Consider the following 18,467-nt stretch of genomic DNA (forward strand, 5'->3'; position numbering starts at 1 on the left):
CCTCTTTTATGTTGTTTTTCTGGTAAATATAGTGGGGAAGAGAATATTTTGTAGATCTTTAACTCAAGTTTGAGTAAAATAGACTATTTTTTCTTGTTAATTCCTGATAGAATTGCGTACATCCCTGGAAGAACATCAGTCTGCCTTGGAACTGATAATGAGCAAGTATCGAGAACAAATGTTTAGACTTCTAATGGCTAGCAAAAAAGACGATCCGGGTATAATAACGAAGTTAAAAGAGCAGCACTCCAAGGTAGTTCATTTTATAAATATAATTTGAAATGAAAAAGAATCATAGTTGATTAACTTGTGTTGAGACTTTTTTTTTAAATCACAGGTATCTAACATGATATTGAATATTCATCTTTCTGACGTTTTCTGCCTTTCCTTATTTTTGTCATTTCTTGCTACATATTTTGTTTGATTTACTCTCCTAACTCCTGTTGTTCCCTAGTTCTTTAACATATTTTCAAAAGTAAATTTTATTTGGGAAGTACAGGTAAGTGTATTCAATTCAAAATTATTTTATAAGGTAATCTGCTTTGAAGAAATATTCTAATTTGTGTGTTGCCGTTTGTTGCAAAAACAAAAACTGCAATGCTGAAAACATTTTCAGAAATTTGAAACCAGCTCAAGGTAGATTTGTTTTCCTTAAGACTGTTTTCTGAATGAAGCTAATTAATCCAGACTGTGAACAATACTGATTATGATGGAAAAAACATGGGTGGGGCCAGTGGGGAGGAAAAGAACTAACATATTAAGATTTTGGACCCCTCCTCCCCCAGTCATGTATCACTTAACATCATTTTTAGAGACAGAGCTGAACTGGTTAGAAATTAGTGTTTTTCCCTTTGTTCATTTACTTATTGACATCCCTGTGTCTGTTTCCTTTGTGTATGTCTCTGTGTTCATTAGAAACTGCTATGAAGACAAGTAGAATAATCCTTTTCTATTTACATTTTAAGCTGAATTTTAACTGCTGGTGTGAAATAAAAATATTAGTATATTGTGATTTCTAACTATTACCTGTATTGGATAATGGTGAGCTAACTATTATAACTAATATTATTTAAGAAATCATTGTTTTAAGACTTGTTTTAGCTTTCTCAATTATTGAAACACATTTTAGAGTCTTTAATTCTTCCATCGTGGTGCTTATAGGTACTTTTAAATTATTAATTATTTCTATTAAAATTAAATACCTAGTAAATAGATCTTTGTGTTACAACTTTGCATATTAAGAAAGTTAGTAATAGATACCTTTTGTATCAGTTGAATAATTAATAACTAACGGTTTAATGTTATCTAATTATACTATTCATCTTCTAACCAAAAGGAATAACGTTGGATGTTTAAGTGGCAATCTTTTGAATACAAATTTATCTATTGTTAATGAGATCATTATAAAAACATAAATTTAAATGTATAGTGTTTCTTTTAAAGATACAAAGATGAATTGACTTAAATTATTGGTTAAATAAATACAATCTTGAGAAAATCCAAAAAGCCCTTCTGTTTAAAAAAGAAACAAATTTCTTGAGATCTAAAGAGATTTCTCTACCAAAAAATGTTTAGTATAAGATACTGCAGGTTGCTAGTTCCATCTGGTAGTAGCTATGCCAGAAGCAAATATTTTCTAGAACACGATAGATTTTACCAGTCATTAGAGCAGTTTTATTATTAGCAAAGTTAAACATTTCTTAAGATAGCTGTAAACCATCCTTTATTATATAGATTGACTTCATCTAAGTGCTGATCCTTCCATAAAATGACTGTTCAATTCTTGTTAATTCCAACTAATACATATTAATGTTTGTGATTTTGATTTTTCCCAAAAAGGAGACACTTCAACTCAAACATTATTAACATTTGCACTGGCTTAGTTATTATTAATAATAAGATGAAATAAATAAGTTCCATTAGTCTGCCATAGTAATTTACAGTGTAAAGGGAGATAGATACAAACATAATATATAAGGTAGGATGAATCCTAAAATAGAGATATGATTTAATATGGGAATACTAATGGAAGTAAGGTTAGGTCTCTTGAGAATCTGGGAAGGTGTCAAGAAAGAAAAATCTATCTAAATCTAGCCTTGAATTAATTACTGGGAGAGGAAGGTCAACAAGCAGAAGTGGATGAGCAGAGAAACTTGTATTATAAAGGTGTAAAAATATGAGATTCCAGCATGTGTTTAGGTATTGATGCTCTGATGACCCTAAACACACAAAAAATTTTATAACACATTTAAGAGTAACAAGCAGGGTTACACATAACAGCATTTTGGCATAAGAGATCCTCTGAGACCACTGTAGTACAGAATTTCACCCTCACTTAGAAGTTTTGAGCACAGATTCAAAAATCAACATAAAGTTTGAGAAGAATTCATTTTTGTCCAAATACTCATTTTTACATTATTTTTGAACAGCTGCCTTTTTGGAAATCTTAAAAAAACAAACATTTCAAACAGTTGGCTAACACGCATGAACTAACACTCATTCAGTTTTTAAATTACGGATAATATCCGTATTAACATTATAATGACTCTATACTACAGATTGACATGGTACATCGTAACAGCTCCGAAGGATTCTTCCTTGATGCATCTCGACACATCTTTGAAGCATCTCAACATGGACTGGAGAGGAGGCACTTGGAAGCAAATCAGAATGTACACTAAATAAAACAGTCAATTTTTGGGGTGTGGATGGAAGGGGGGAGGTCCATTTAAAACCTTCTTTGACATTGAATTTTCCTGCCAGTTTAAATCAGCAAATAAATGAAATTGCTTTTAAAAATACTGTGCTTTTGATAGCCATGCAAAAATATTCAGCATTGAAACTTTAATCTGTCATTAATTCTGTGTATTATATCATATACAGCCTGTTAGATAATTGCAAGCTTTAAAGATTGGTTAAGCCAGCTTTTCATTTTGTTGCTGCAAAATTTTATAAACAGTTTTCCTCTTTGTGGACGTCAGAGGTGTTTTCTTGGAAGTCATTTTAATCTGATTTCATAAAAATTTTGTTTGAACTATTAAAGGAACAATTTTAATTCAGTTTTTGATCGTTTGTAGTCCTTTAGTTTGAGTTCACAATAACCTAAAAATGCCTTTGTTTAGGTGTTACATGTATGTGTTAGTAGTATATGCTATATTGTCTTTTTGTGTGTATATGTGTGTGTGTGGCAGATCACTATTGAGCAAGTTGAAATAACCCTAAACAAAAGTTACAAATGAAAGGCATTTCAAGAAAGTTCAAGAATTATATTACTGATAGTCCAAAGAATATGTTACTGACACTTCTTGCCTTTCAGACAGTTTTGAAAGCATAGGTCTTGGCCTCTTATGTTCATTAAAAGACCTATGAGATTTCCCTAAGGATTTTATTGTAATAAATGAACCATTGAACTGGGCCTATAAAAATACTTTTTTTTTTTTTAATTTTTTATTTATTTATGATAGTCACACAGAATGAGAGAGAGAGAGGGGCAGAGACATAGGCAGAGGGAAAAGCAGGCTCCATGCACCGGGAGCCCGACGTGGGATTCGATCCCGGGTCTCCAGGATCGCGCCCTGAGCCAAAGGCAGGCGCCAAACCGCTGCGCCACCCAGGGATCCCAAAATACTATTAAAAAAATGAGTAGAATGTCATTTTCTTCCATTTTAAAAGCAAAGAATGATTTGCTTCCTGTACAGTCTTTTACCCTAAAAAGATACTAAAATGATAAGCTAAAGAAAGTGTTGGTATTCAGAATTTTTTCTCATACCCTTAATCTGCTGCTGCAGTTACCGGTACTTAACTTGCTTTTAAACATTCTGCTCCCGGGAATCCCTGGGTGGCTCAGCGGTTTAGCGCCTGCTTTCAGCCCAGGGCATGATCCTGGAGACCTGGGATCGAGTCCCATGTCAGGCTCCCTGCGTGGAGCCTGCTTCTCCCTCTGCCTGTGTCTCTGCCTCTCTCTCTCTCTCTCTCTCTCTCTCTCTCTCTTTCATGAATAAATAAATAAAATCTGAAAAAAAAAATTCTGCTCCCTTCCCAGAGGGAGAGATTTTAATCATTTTTAAAAAACTATTTCGGATTATGACAGATGGATGTTTGTCTTGATACTATTCTTACTACCATAATCTAATCCAGAACTGCCTAATAGCACTCTCTGAAATGATAGATATGTTCTTCATATGTGCTATTCATCATGGAAGCCATGATGCCCCATGAAGCCGTTGAGCACATGGAAGTGTCGCTAGTACAACTCAGGAACTGAAATTTTAATTTTTTAAAAGATGTTTAATTTTAACTAATATTTATATAGCATCATGTTGGATAGTGTAGATTAGTCCTTTTATTTTGCCTTCTTTTTGCATATACATTAGCATTGTATAGGTGTCCCCATCAAAATAATATGACCTGCATTTTTGTTGGTTAGAAAGTACTAAATGTGCGGTAAGCCAAAGATACTGTTTGTTCTCCATATTTCTTCCACAGTTCACTAGTTTTGTAGGTTTTGCAGGTTCTCTTCAAATCCTTTTTACAAATAGGATATATACAATTATTTAAGAGACAAGGTTATTAGGGAAGTTTTTAGCTTTTACATTTAAATTTTGACCTCAATATAATAAAGTCACCCTCAACTTCCAGTGAACAATGGTCTAGAGAAACTGTTCATTGAAAAAAATGATTATTCTCAAATTTCTGTTGATTCTTAAACTTCGTGTCTTTCACTTGACTCTAAAAGCTCCTTGAAATCAGGGAATGTGTCTTGATAGGTTTCATATTCCTATTGCCTAGCATAGTGCCTGGAATATCCTAGGTGTGGAAAAAAATAATGGCATGAGATTGGAAGAAATTTATGCTCCCTGCTGCACCAATACATGTGGCTATTTTATACTTAAATATTTTGAACAGTTTGTAAAGGCCATTTAATATTTAAATGCTCAGGGGATCCCTGGGTGGCTCGGCGGTTTAGCGCCACCTTGAGCCCCAGGGCATAATCCTGGAGACCCAGGATCCAGTCCCACATCCAAGCTCCCTGCATGGAACCTGCTTCTCCCTCTGCCTGTGTCTCTGCCTCTCTCTCTCCCTCTCTCTGTGTCTCTCATTAATAAATAAAATCTTCTTTAAAAAAATATTTTAATGTTCAAAAGCAGACTTCTGTTCATTTTATTCAATGTTTATTATACATTATACACCAGACACAGGCAAATATAAACAAGATACAGTTCCTACTCTCAAGAAGGATTATAATCTGGAAAAATGTCTAGGTTGGATTGAGATTAATTTTTAGACATGGATAATATAGAAAAGATTTGTAAATCATGAGGACATTAGGGGTAAAGAGACTGTCAATTTTGTCTTTCCCGTTACTTTGTAGTATATGTAGGTATTAAAAAAACTGTTGATCATTTGTGGTGAAAAGAATGTGAAAAATAGAGCTAGTGGGTTTATATTGTGCTGCTTATCTTTACTTGTAGCCCTAGCAGAAATCTGATTTCAAAAGCACATTGATGGTCAGTGAACTTTCTTGTAAATATGTTTGATATAGTACCTTCACGTTAAATGGCAATGTAAGAATATTACATTCATATTAAGTGGCAATGCAAATTTTTTTTTTTAAGGAGAGAATCCAAAAATAAAGTATTTCACTGATTTGCAACTCCTATCTCTTTTTTTCAGGAATTACAAGCACATGTTGATCAAATAACAGAAATGGCAGCAGTAATGAGGAAAGCCATTGAAATTGATGAGCAACAGGGTTGCAAGGAACAGGAACGAATATTTCAACTGGAAGTAAGTTTTAAATTGCAAATGTGGGTAAAAACTGTCCATACAAAGATTGATAGCAGAAAATATACCTCATTTAAAAATATATGTATATGCTTCTCTGGAAAACTGGTAATGTTCTCTTTCTTAACCTGGATACTGGTTATATGGGTATGTAATGCAAGACCATTTACATAGTGTAATACAAAAGTTCAGAATGTGGGATCCCTGGGTGGCGCAGCAGTTTGGCGCCTGCCTTTGGCCCAGGGCGCGATCCTGGAGACCCGGGATCAAATCCCACGTCAGGCTCCCGGTGCATGGAGCCTGCTTCTCCCTCTGCCTATGTCTCTGCCTCTCTCTCTCTCTCTCTGTATGACTATCATAAATAATAATAAAAAAAAAGAACAAAAAAAAAAAGTTCAGAATGAGTAGTAACTTAGAGCAATATTCGAGAAAATTGATGTTTTGATCTTATGCTGCTCCTGTTACTGGGCAAATATAATTTTTAATTTAGTAATTTTAAAAATTTCTTCATTCTGTTGGAGATCATTATGATGCAGGGAAAATTTTTTTAAGTCCACAAATATTCTCTGGGCACTTGTATTTTTCTGGGGAATGTATAAAAACCTTCTTGTCCTTTATTTTGTGATAGCAAAAGCATAAATCATTGTTGAACAATTTAAATTAGTGGAATAAACTTTCATACTTTAAAAGCTTCATTTTGAAGTCATGGTGGAGATATTGGTTATAAGGGCCAAAATAAATTTCTGTTTCTAAGCATTCTTTAAGGGTAAGCAAACTTTTTCAGTAAAGGACCAGATAGAAAATATTTTAGGCTTTGCAAGCCAGTCATTCCCTGTTGCAACTACTCACCTATGCCACTGTAATACAAAAGCAGCCATACACACAAAAAAGATTGAGCTTACCTATGTTCCTGTAAAGTTTAATTTACAAACAACAGGTCTCAAGCCAGGCTGAATGTAGTTTGCTGATTCCCTATTTTGTACCATTGAAACAGAAAGTAAGCCTGAAGACAAAGTGGTTAAGAATTATAAAAGTTATTTTTAAATACCTGCTAATTGGGATCTTGGGTGGCGCAGCGGTTTGGTGCCTGCCTTTGGCCCAGGGCGCGATCCTGGAAACCCGGGATCAAATCCTACGTCGGGCTCCCGGTGCATGGAGCCTGGTTCTCCCTCTGCCTGTGTCTCTGCCTCTCTCTCTCTCTGCCTCTCTCTCTCTCTCTCTCTCTCTCTCTCTCTGACTATCATAAATAAATATTTAAAAATAAATAAATAAATACCTGCTAATTTTGGGATGCCTGGGTAGCTCAGTGGTTAAGCAATGTACCTTCAGGTGAAGTCATGATCCTGGGATCCCAGGATTTTGAGTCCCACATCAGGCTCACCACAGGGAGCCTGCTTCTCCCTCTGCCTCTTTCTCTGTGTCTCAAATGAATGAATGAATAGAATCTTAAAAAAAAATAAGTCTGCTAATTTCTTATAGTAACTAATCTAGAAAAGAGTTATCAAAAAAAAAAAAAAAGTTATCAGTGCTAGATCGGGTCACTCTCTTGAAAAACATCATGATCACTCAGCCAGCCCTGCTACTTTCAAATTCCAGTTGGGAAAACAAACCAAACCAGATGGCTTGTCCTACATTCCATGCTCTCATGGAAAGGAGTAAAAGTACTAAAGTACTAAGAGGTTCTAGTCCCAGGGTATTATTCACAGGCTTTGTTGGGTTTATATAAATATAAATCTAGATGTTATTTCTTCATTTATACTGTGAGTGTAAAATAAGGCAGTTTTTGAGATTCTATCCACAGTTAGAGCTGCATAAATAAGGCTTTGTACTGGTGGAAAACGCTGAGCACAATTCCTACTTCTTTATAAAAAGTATTCTCTAGATTCAAGTTGTCAACTTCAACTGTATATATCATTTAATATATGTCTGCCAATTATAGAACTTTGTCACACTTTTAGGTTTGGTTTAAGATATGTTTGTATTCTTGTGGCTGTCTTGGTAATTATGTCTTTCTTTTTGTCCTCTTTTAGCAAGAAAACAAAGGCTTGAGAGAGATTCTTCAAATAACTCGAGAATCATTTCTGAATCTTAGGAAGGATGATATGTCTGAAAGTTCATCTTTGTCAGCATTAGTGACCAATAGTGACCTGAGTCTGAGAAAGAGCTGAAGAGCCTGTAAGTCCATGAGTTTCTTACAAGGCTCCAAATAGTCACTGGGACTGGCCTACTAAAGTCAATGAATTAACAGAAAAATCTGTCTCAAGCTACCCTTGCTTTATTTTTTTTTTATAGTATGTACAGTGCACTGGCAATGACATTCTTGAGATAGCAACCAAAAAAAAAAAAATGCATAGTTAATGGTCATAGACTTTATTCCAAAATAAAATTTAAAACAAACTCTTGTTAACTGATGAACAAACTAAAGATTTTCTGAGTGACTGCTGAACTGTCCAGAGCTTTCAGCAGTATAGGTGGCACTCTGGATGATACTTGGATAAGCATGAATATTCCCAATAAAGGTATGGGAATTCATAAAATTATTCAAATTTTAAAATACATAGTTTTGCCTCAGTTTTGTGAATGGAAGATCGTCATACTAAATTTTATTTCACCTCCCTGTTTGGTGTCAGAGTTAACAAATAAGCTTATGTACCATGAGACTTCAGCTTTAATGACTGTGTGGTCTACCTTCCCATAAATTTAAATTTTTGTCAAAGAAAATTTAGTTAGGAAGGCTGTAGGAATGTTTCATATGCACCATAAACAAGAGGTAATTTAATTTTAGTTAATTTACCAAATTAAAGTAGCTAACAGTTGTCCATAAGTTGCTTACATACATGAAATATCATTTCAGGAATGAAAGAGAAAGAATATTACTTTCTAAGAAAGAAGATCTTATAAGAGACATATTAGTAGGTTAAACTACTCCTTTGAAAGATTAAGTTTTGGTTCTAAATAATGGAGATTTTTCTCTTCTCTGGTTGATCTTTAATGGTATTATGTAGCTCTTTTAGCTAACAGAGTTGAAATGTTTGATATAGCAAGCTACGTGTGGTAATTTCAAAGTAAATTGGGAATTCCTCTGCCTCATTGAACCCTTTCCTTAAAAGTATTCTTAAGAGATACAGAAAGTAAATTAAATTTTTTTTAAAATTTTGTTTTTTGGATCTATTCTTAAGCTCTGTCTGGTCCTCATAACCTGTAAGATTTTTCTTACAATCTCTCAAGTCAAAAGGGCTGGGGGGTAGCGGGGGTGGAAATCTATGGATTTATAAGTATTTGTTTGATTTTTTTACAAAATATATATCCAGTATGTAAATTTTTAAAAGCCACTAGACATAGAAATGTACTTTAACCAATTGAAATCTAAATTTTTCTTATTTTGTGATTATAGAATAAAATAGGATAAAAGAAAAATGTCATGTGTGATTAAATGCACTCATTTATATTAAAATTAGCACAATAGAAAATTCTACTTTTTGGGTATGTAATTTGTTAAATAAATATTCACATGGTAATTTTGTGTATAATTTCATATGTTGGTAAAATTCAAAACTACTTTTCACTTTGGAATTTTTCTACCTTAAGTTTGGGGTAAGTGGGGCTGACTAACAAGGGCTTATGGCCCAAACACTGAAAAGATTTCTTTTCTCAGAGCCTTAATTGATATTTTATAAATGAAGTTTTTTTTTTTTTAACTTTTCTATTGGTTTTGGGGAAAGTGTCTGTTAATTTGGTGGCACATTCATTCATATAGTTTTTATCCCAAATTAGAATTAAAGACAATAAGCTACACAGTCGAGATTAAATCTGAGGCAATTCATTGAGGCAGCTCTATTACAAAATGTTACTTGATAATTATTTTTATAACAAGTTAATTTATTATTGGTCTTATTTGGATATAATTTTAAGATCTTGGTGTTTAAAGACATTTACTTTGTTATATAGCAAGATTTCCATCCATACTTTTTTTTTTTTATAGCAGAACCTTAAATTTATGTCTGAGAGTGTACTGCATAGGAGCCTATTTTATCAATAAAGATGAGTGGTTGAAATTGATATGGTCTCCAAGTTAATTTGAGAACAATGCTTACATTCTTACATATAGTCTATTTTTATGGCATCTTATCTCTTACCATAAAACTAGTACTTAGCAACAACTTCTATCTGTATTTCTTAGGAATTGGCCAACAACTTATTCCTGATCCTGCAAGCCTTTTTATTATATGCGGTGGGTTTAAGCGTTTCCCCGCAAAGGTATGTCCAGGTTCTAACCTCCTGTACCTGTGAATGTGATCACATTTTAAGTCTTGACAGGGGTAAGGACCTTTGGATGAGATCATCCTGGATTTAGGATGGGCCCTATATCCAATGACTAGTGTCGTTACAGGAGAGAAGGAATTTTGAAACAGAGGCACAAGGAGAAAGCCCTGTGAAGACAGAAGCAGAGAGTTAATGCAAGCCTCAGGACCCTGAGGTGCCACCAGAAACTAGAAGGGTATGAAATGTTACCCCTCAGAGCCTCCAGAAGGGGCCAACCCTGCTTGATTTCCCCCTCCTTGTGCTTTCTGGCTCTCTCCCCTCCCCCCATCCCGCTCTGTCAAATAAAATTTTTAAGCCTGCCTTCTTGACTTTTTTAGAACTGTGAGAGAATAAATTTCTGCTAAGCCACCCAGCCTGTGGTAACTTGTTATGGCAGCCCTAGAAAACGGATATTTATCATCTGTCCTCTATATTTTTTATTTGTTTTTTATTTTTTATACTTTTTTTTGCATAGGAAATACAATTCTAAAAAACTGATTATATACAACCCCACAGATAAAGTATTTTCTTCTCAAATTGATATAAAAATTTCCAAGTCACCTTTAAAGAGTATTTCTAAACTGCCTTAATGATTAGAAGATTGTAGATCCATTACCTCAAATTTTTGACGGTCAGAGTAAAATAGGAGTTAATTTTTCAGTGAAAAACATCAATGAAAAATAATTTCTCATTTGAATTTGAAGGGGCTCTCTTTTTACTTCAGTGGCTGCTTTTGTTCTTTTTTCTGACTTAAAATTAGGGAGCCCTCGGGCTCAGTCCTTACTCCTACTCCCATCCTTGGTGATCTCATCCAGTCTCATGACTTTAAATACCACCTGTAATGCAAAAGACTCCCAAATTTACAGCTCTCATTAAAACCTCTCCTTAACCCCGGACTCTTTCAACTGTCACTATCAAAGAGAAATCTCAGACTCCACATGCTCAAAGCAATTTACTTTCCAGCCTCCATATTCCTCCCCATCTCATCTGATGACAACTCCATCTTTTCGGCCACAAAGGCCAAAAGATGGTAGCATCTTTGACTTCACTTCCTCTTTTATCATACACCCAATTCACCAGCAAATTCTACTGACCTTCCCTTCTAAATATATCAGAATCTACCATTTCTCACCATCTACACTGCTTCCCCTGGTTAAAGCCACATTATGACAGGTACTACAGTGATCCAATTATATTCAACCTAAATATCATACAATAGGGAAATAGTTTATGTCTAGATTATTAATTTACTATCAATATCTGCGTAGTGCATATGGCTTAAAGACTCTAGCAATGGGGACAAAAAATGTACCTAAATCTGTATAATAAAAACCTTAATACTGAATTGCACATATAATTACAACTATGTAAAAATCAAATGCATAGGGGGGAAATGTCCAGAAGCAAATAATATCTGTATACTTCCAACTAATTCTGTTGTTTTACATAAACTAGCCAGTAAGTCACAAAAAATTGTGGCTTGCTGGCAACAGAAACTTTGTTTATATAGATATATCATAACTTATTCAACTTTTTCTCCTGATATTCAGACTGCAATTTTTATTATTAAAAAAAATGCTTCCTTAAACATCTGTGTACATATCTTATGTAGTGTACCTATCTCTGGTGTATAAATCGTCAGAAATTTGTTAGCTTATGTTCCTTTTTGTTATAATTTATCTTCTACATAAAGGAAAAAATAAATGTATGCCATAAAAATCCAACATACAGAAAATATTACAGTTCAAAGTCCGTCTGTCTCTTCCTACAACCTATGTCTTCCCAGAGGTAATTACAAGTTTCTCGTGAATCAGAAAAACTTAATCTATAAACTTTTTTCCTATAAATGTTTTTTAAACATACACACACATTTGGAATCTCAGATACACCTTGTGGTATCCTTTCCATATGAGGAAAAAAGGAATAAATCTACATAAAGGAAAGAACATAAACCTACTGCTTTGGAATAACTAAAGCCTTCAGGGGTACCTGGGTGGCTGTTAGTTGAACGTCTGTCTGCCTTCAGCTCGGGTCATGATCCCAGCGTCCCGGGATAGAGCTCCATATTGGGCTCCGAGCTCAACAGGGAGTGTGCTTCTCCCTCTCCCTCTACTGTCCCCCCCCACTCCCCTGCTTGTGCTTTCTGGCTTTCTCCCCTCCCCCCCATCCCTGCTCTGTCAAATAAAATTTTTTAAAAACCTTCAGAAAATTCACTATATTGATATTAGCTAAAAACATTCTAATCTTGAAACACAGGATGTATGTGTGTATACACACACACCTACTTCTTGAGTATTAGATACTGCTTAGGAAGGCTACATTTGGGCTTTCTGTAAAACTAAAAAAGAAGAAAGCTGGTTAGAATCTGTTTCAAGAACTTGTCCCTGTCACGGTCCATAATCCAAAACCTCAGCACATTGCTTAGGTCTATATATACAATTTAAGATGAATTCGGCTAGTCCTTGGCTACTTGAAAATGCCAAGGATTTACCAGGGACATCTCAAATTTCAGCACCACTCAGTGGTCCGGTCGGTCACTCAGTGCTATTAAATCAAAGTTGATGTGAGATCAAGTGAATGAATTCCTCAAATGTTAAACTTCTAGAATATGTTCATTTTAAGACCTATCTCTAACTGGAATTTAAATTAAAACTTTGTAAGGGGGCAGCCCTGGTAGCTCAGCGGTTTAGCACAGCCTCCAGCCCAGGGCACGATCCTGGAGACCCAGGATCGAGTCCCATGTCGGGCTCCCTGCATGGAGCCTGCTTCTCCCTCTGCCTGTGTCTCTGCCTCTCTCTCTCTCTGTGTCTCTCATGAATAAATAAATAAAATCTTAAAAAAAAAAAAACAAACTTTGTAAGGATTTTATTCCTAGTCATGCAGACTATAGACCTATAGAATACAAGACGTTAAAAACATCATTCAGTAAAATATTCAGTAGAGAATCCCTGGTATGTATCGTTGAAGGAATTCAAGGAGAGAGCTGGTTTGGAAGAAAAGTAGCTCTACTTTTCTTTTTTTTTATGTAAAAATAACACATTTTATTTGTTTTAAGGCTTCTTTACAGAGTGTCTTTTTACAGCTGTAGGAAACTACAAGTTTATAGGAGATTCCTTTGCAATAGGTTTTTTACTTTTGGGTGGTTTCCTTATCTTACTGGGGTTTGGAATCACTTTATTTTCAGGGGTTGTAACACTACAGCCTGCTGACCTTCCACAAACTTCTTTTTATGTTTAGAGAGGTTTTCAAAAGAAGTCTCTAAAATCTCCTTGTCCCGCTTTCCGGAGATACAGTGTCTACGTTTTCCCAGGCCTCTTCAGGCTGCCCATGTAGCCATGGTATATGTAAACTGGGTACTCGGGGAATTATGGCTTTTACCTCCTCAACAAAAGCCGTGGTGTCCTTTCTGAACCCCAAGGCCAGGACACATTTTAAGCCAATGACCGGTGTGAGTGTCTCGCTGAGACGGGGAACCTGACAGGCAGGCACTGATCTGCTCGAGCTCAACTGAATCAGATGTGAGGTGATGATGGCAGGCTTGGCCGACTTACACACGAGGACCAGCAGCAGCCCATTTCTTTCCAGAGCTCTGGTCACTTTACACCGATGGCAAGCTGCCTCCTGACAAGCACAGGAGTCCACCCTGACCCTCGCTTGTATCAACTTCTGTGCTACATTTGTCTGGGCTTTTTTTTTTTTTAAACTGCTTTTTCTTTTTCTTCTTATCCTCAATCTTCTGAAGCCCAAGAGACTTAAATGTGTCTTAAAATGTCTGTAATATGAAGTGCGTGTCTTCTCTCTCTAGAGTAGTCCAGCAGATAGTATATGGGTACAAAAATGGAAGACTGTCTTCTGTTGAAAAACCTTCAGGCGTGAAAATGTCAATTTTACCCAGGGCAATTTACATGTTTAATACAATCCCTATCAAAATACCATGGACTTTCTTCAGAGACTTAGAACAAGTTATTTTAAGATTTGTGTAGAATCAGAAAAGACCCCGAACAGCCAGGGGAATTTTAAAAAAGAAAACCATATCTGGGGGCATCACAATGCCAGATTTCAGGTTGTACTACAAAGCTGCGGTCATCAAGACAGTGTGGTACTGGCACAAAAACAGACACATAGATCAATGGAACAGAATAGAGAACCCAGAAGTGGACCCTGAACTTTATGGTCAACTAATATTCGATAAAGGAGGAAAGACTATCCATTGGAAGAAAGACGTTCTCTTCAATAAATGGTGCTGGGAAAATTGGGACATCCACATGCAGAAGAATGAAACTAGACCACTCTCTTGCACCATACACAAAGATAAACTCAAAATAGATGAAAGATCTAAATGTGAGACAAGATTCCATCAAAATCCCAGAGGAGAACTCAGGCAACACCCTTTTTGAACTTGGCCACAGTAACCGGAGAAGGACAGTGTATGTTCTCATTCATTTGGGGAATATGAATAATAGTGAAAGGGAATATAAGGGAAGGGAGAAGAAATGTGTGAGAAATATCAGAAAGGGAGACAAAACATAAAGACTTCTAACTCTGGGAAATGAACTAGGGGTGGTGGAGGGGGAGGAGGGCGGGGGGTGGGGGTGAATGGGTGACGGGCACTGAGGGGGACACTTGACGGGATGAGCACTGGGTGTTACTCTGTATGTTGGTAAATTGAACACCAATAAAAATTAATTTATATATAAAAAAAAAACCTTCAGGCATTAATAAGCAAGAGGAGAGATTTTTTTGCAGAGAAAAGCCTTTAATTCTGTCCATGGAAGTAGTCCTCTAGAACCCTAGGCCCAGCCCTAGCAATACATATATTGCAGTTTTAAGCAACTTTGATATATGGATGGTCTCCTGCTCCAAATGAGGCAGGTATTTTTAAAAAGGTGTTGGGGCACCTGGGCAGCTCAGTCAGTTAAGTTTCTGACTCTTTATTTCAGCTCAAGTCATGATCTCAGGGTCGTGAGATTGAATTCCACGTTATGCTTAGCGCTCAATGGGGAGTCAGCTTGGGATCTTCCTCTGCCCCTCACCTTGCTCACACTCTCTAAAATAAATAAAATCTTTGAAAAAGAAAAAAAAGGTGTTGTGGTTCAGTTCAATTGCTGAAAATGCTGGAGAACTGGGAAGCAAAGGCTAACACTTAATATGTCTCAACTACTCCGTCCATCTGCATCATTTTTGATCTTCTACTGCCTTCCTTAAAGCTCCCATGCCCTGCCCAATGTGCCCACCACAAGTTCAGGCAGGCCAGAGAACATGCATGCCAATCTGGACAATAGAGAATGCATTAGCAGGAGGAGCCATGAGCCTCAGGTGAATAAGCCTTTTCTAGTCCTTAAGAACTTCAAAATAAAAAGGTAATTGTAGCCATCCTTTAACCTCCTTCCAAAGGAGGGAATTCACCCTGGGGGCAGTGAAGGCAGGTATGCTCCTATAGAGGTATACTGATAGGATTCTGGAACAGAAGGAAAAGAATTTGAGGACCATAGCTTGTGGATCACTCAAGAGTTCTGACTCACCTGCCAGGGAACAACTGCTAAATTCTAGGGGCTGGGGAGGAAATGAAAAAGAAAGGTAAATAAAAAGGCAAAGTATGCTCTGTGCAGTTTTGTTGTTTAGATAAAATTTAACGAGGAAAGATGGACAATAAAAATAGAACTACCATATACTCCAGCAATCCCAGTTCTGGGTATATATCCAAAGGAAATGAAAAGATCTTTTGAAAAAAATGGCTAATTCCCATGTTTACTGCAGCATTATTCACAATAGCCAAGACAGGGAAACATCCTAAGTGTCCATCAGTGGATGAACAGATAAAGATGTGGTGCATATTTTATATAGTTATATAGTTAGTTATATATATAGTATTTATAGTTATATATATAGTTATAGTTATATAGTTGTATATATAGTTGAATACATTGGTATATATACCATTTATATAACAGTATTATTGAGCCGTGAAAAAGAAAGAAATCCTGCCATCTTCCAACCACATGGATGGACCTTGAGGGCATTATGGCAAGTGAGGGAAGTCAGAAAAAAGCAAACACTGGATGATACCACTTAATATGTGGAACCTAAAAAAGCCTGATTCCTAGTAACAGAAAGTAGAATGGCTGATTATAGTCAATACTGGAGTAGATCTCATTTTCACAAAGAGAATGATAATTATGTGACATGACAGAGGCAGTAGCTAACTCTATGGTGGTAATCATTTTGTAATATATAAAAGAATCCAATCAAGACCGGACATCTTAAACTAACATAGTATTGTATGTCAATTATAACTTAATTAAAAAAAAATGACATCCTTTCTGGGTCAAAATGGGAAAAGCTGAGAACGGGAGCGCTGACCCCACCAAGCACCAAAGTGAAGGGCTGCAAGGACTGGCAGGGCACACAGGTGAGAAGAGACTCCACTGAGGGCTCTTCATAGAGCAGGGAAGGCCTCAAAGCTTTTCTTTATGCTTTTAACCCCACTACGTGGAATGCAGTCAGTCTCCTTGTGGTTTGGTTACTCCTACTCCTCTTCCGTGTCAGCTGAAATGTCATTTCAAGGAATTCTTCCCTGACATCCCAGATTTTACCCCCTAGTCCATTTTTTTGTTGTTGTTGTTTTTGTTTTTTGTTTTTCCCTAGTCCATTTTAAATTCCACTGCATATTGTATGTCCTGTGTGTGAACTACTCTAGTATCTCTTCTCACACTCTACACCCTGAAGCAGTATATTTTGCCATCTTCCTACTACCAAGGCAAGGCCTGGCACTCAGGAATTTTACACATATTTATGTAATGAGTAAAGGTGAGATCCAAGTAAAAACTATTATCATTGTAGGTGGGGTTTTCTGTTCTTGGGTTTTTGTTTTTGTTTTGTTTTTTTTTCCTCATGCCAATATAGCCTGATCTAGACCTGCGAACCTGCCCAGTGTAATGATGATATGATAGTCCCTGGGTTGGCCCAACTTACCACTAGCTTGAGCCCCTCATTTTATAGCGGGGCCAGAATGCCCAGCGGTCTTTCAGTCAACAATCAGATTAAAATGACTTATAAAGGGTATTAGTTTGCTAGGGCTGCCATAAAATACCACACATAGGGTGGCTTAAACAACAGAAATTTATTTTCTCACATTCTGGAAGCTGGAAGTCCAAGATCAAGGTTGGTTTCCACTGAGGCCTCTTCTCTGCTTGCAGAAGGCTGCCTTCTCACTGTATTGTCACCAATTCACCAGCAGAAGAAAATTGAAAATAATCCATGATTTACATTTTCATTATGATACAGTGTAAAGCAGTTTGGATGGGAAGTCAGTTATCCCAAATTTTGATCTGGGCACTATTATTGATAATAGTGGCTTCATATAATTGATTCCTTGGTCAAGAATTTCCTGATAGAAAATAAGGGGTCAGATAACATGATCTCTAAGGTCTGTACGTGGCCTAATAGTCTAGTAATTTCCTTGGAAGAATCAATTTTCTATCCCAACCTTCTACAGAACTCAACTGGTCCATAGCACTAGTTAGCTGGTGTGGTTTGGCAATCTGGTAGCTAACCTATAACAAGTTAATCAAAACTAAAGCATTTAAGGAATAGTATAACTAAGTTTCTGGGAATACTACTACTTCCTTCAGTTGGACAAACCTAAAGTGCTAAGGACACCAACACAAATTAATCCTCAAAAGACATCAGCTTTCCTTCCAACAAGGGATATTTTTTAACACTGCCTCAGATTTCCTTCATTTCCTATTCTTTATTTAGGCTTAAACTGAATGTTTAAAATAAAGATTTAATTCTCCATATTAAGTAATTTTATACCTATGAAACTTCTATCATGTTTTTGTTGCTGTGGTACAAATACAGTTGGTAAAAAAGTTTCATAAAAATTTAATAGATTTTTTTAGCATTTTTTTCAAAATAGGTATTTATTATTAAAAAATTATACAAACTGACTTTTTATTACTCAAATCATGAAAAATTTTAAACAATTTGTCTCAAGCCTCCAAAAAAGTAAGCTCTGTCTTTACATTCTTCAGTAGCAGTCTGTTTTGATGGTATAGAAAATAACAAACATTTCATGTAACTTTGTTAGAATATACAAAGATTTGGCAGAGGCCAGAATCCCTACAAGGATTTAATTTTTTTCAAGTTTAAGCATTACTAAAGTCATATAAACAGGATTACAGAACAGTAAACACCTGTATGTGATTTTCCAAAGCAACAATGATTTAGTCTTGTGTGTTTGCACTTTGTTTCAGCCTTTCCAAAACACTTTTAAATGCAAAAGCTGAAAATTTTTCAGTTACCTGAAACTTCAAAAATTTGTATTTTGAAAAAAGAAACCTCTTAAAAGCAGCATCATTTAAATAGTGGTCAACTCATAA

General features: G+C 35.9%; 1 protein-coding gene and 1 pseudogene across 4 annotated transcripts in view; one reads left to right on the forward strand and one right to left on the reverse strand.

Annotated features, from left to right (window-relative positions):
- FGFR1OP2 (FGFR1 oncogene partner 2) overlaps nt 1-11,891 on the forward strand; it is a 34,463-nt gene extending 22,572 nt beyond the window's left edge. For 2 of the 4 annotated variants that reach the window (XM_055318842.1, XM_055318845.1), the window contains exons 4-7: nt 111-253; nt 2,559-2,672; nt 5,674-5,787; nt 7,815-9,843. In XM_055318842.1, the coding sequence (XP_055174817.1) occupies nt 111-253; nt 2,559-2,672; nt 5,674-5,787; nt 7,815-7,952 (509 nt within the window). In that variant the 3' untranslated portion in view covers nt 7,953-9,843. Of the gene's footprint in view, nt 1-110; nt 254-2,558; nt 2,673-5,673; nt 5,788-7,814; nt 9,844-9,964 lie in introns of those variants that run through there. The other 2 variants (XM_055318844.1, XM_055318846.1) reach the window with 2 other exon arrangements.
- A 1,273-nt stretch (nt 11,892-13,164) lies between these two features.
- Nucleotides 13,165-17,597, reverse strand: LOC129505494 (ribonuclease P protein subunit p38-like; annotated as a pseudogene).
- Between the last annotated feature and the right edge of the window lie 870 nt (nt 17,598-18,467).

The sequence above is a fragment of the Nyctereutes procyonoides genome, unplaced genomic scaffold (assembly GCF_905146905.1).
Source record: "Nyctereutes procyonoides isolate TBG_1078 unplaced genomic scaffold, NYPRO_anot_genome, whole genome shotgun sequence".
NCBI classification, from domain to species: Eukaryota; Metazoa; Chordata; class Mammalia; order Carnivora; family Canidae; genus Nyctereutes; species Nyctereutes procyonoides.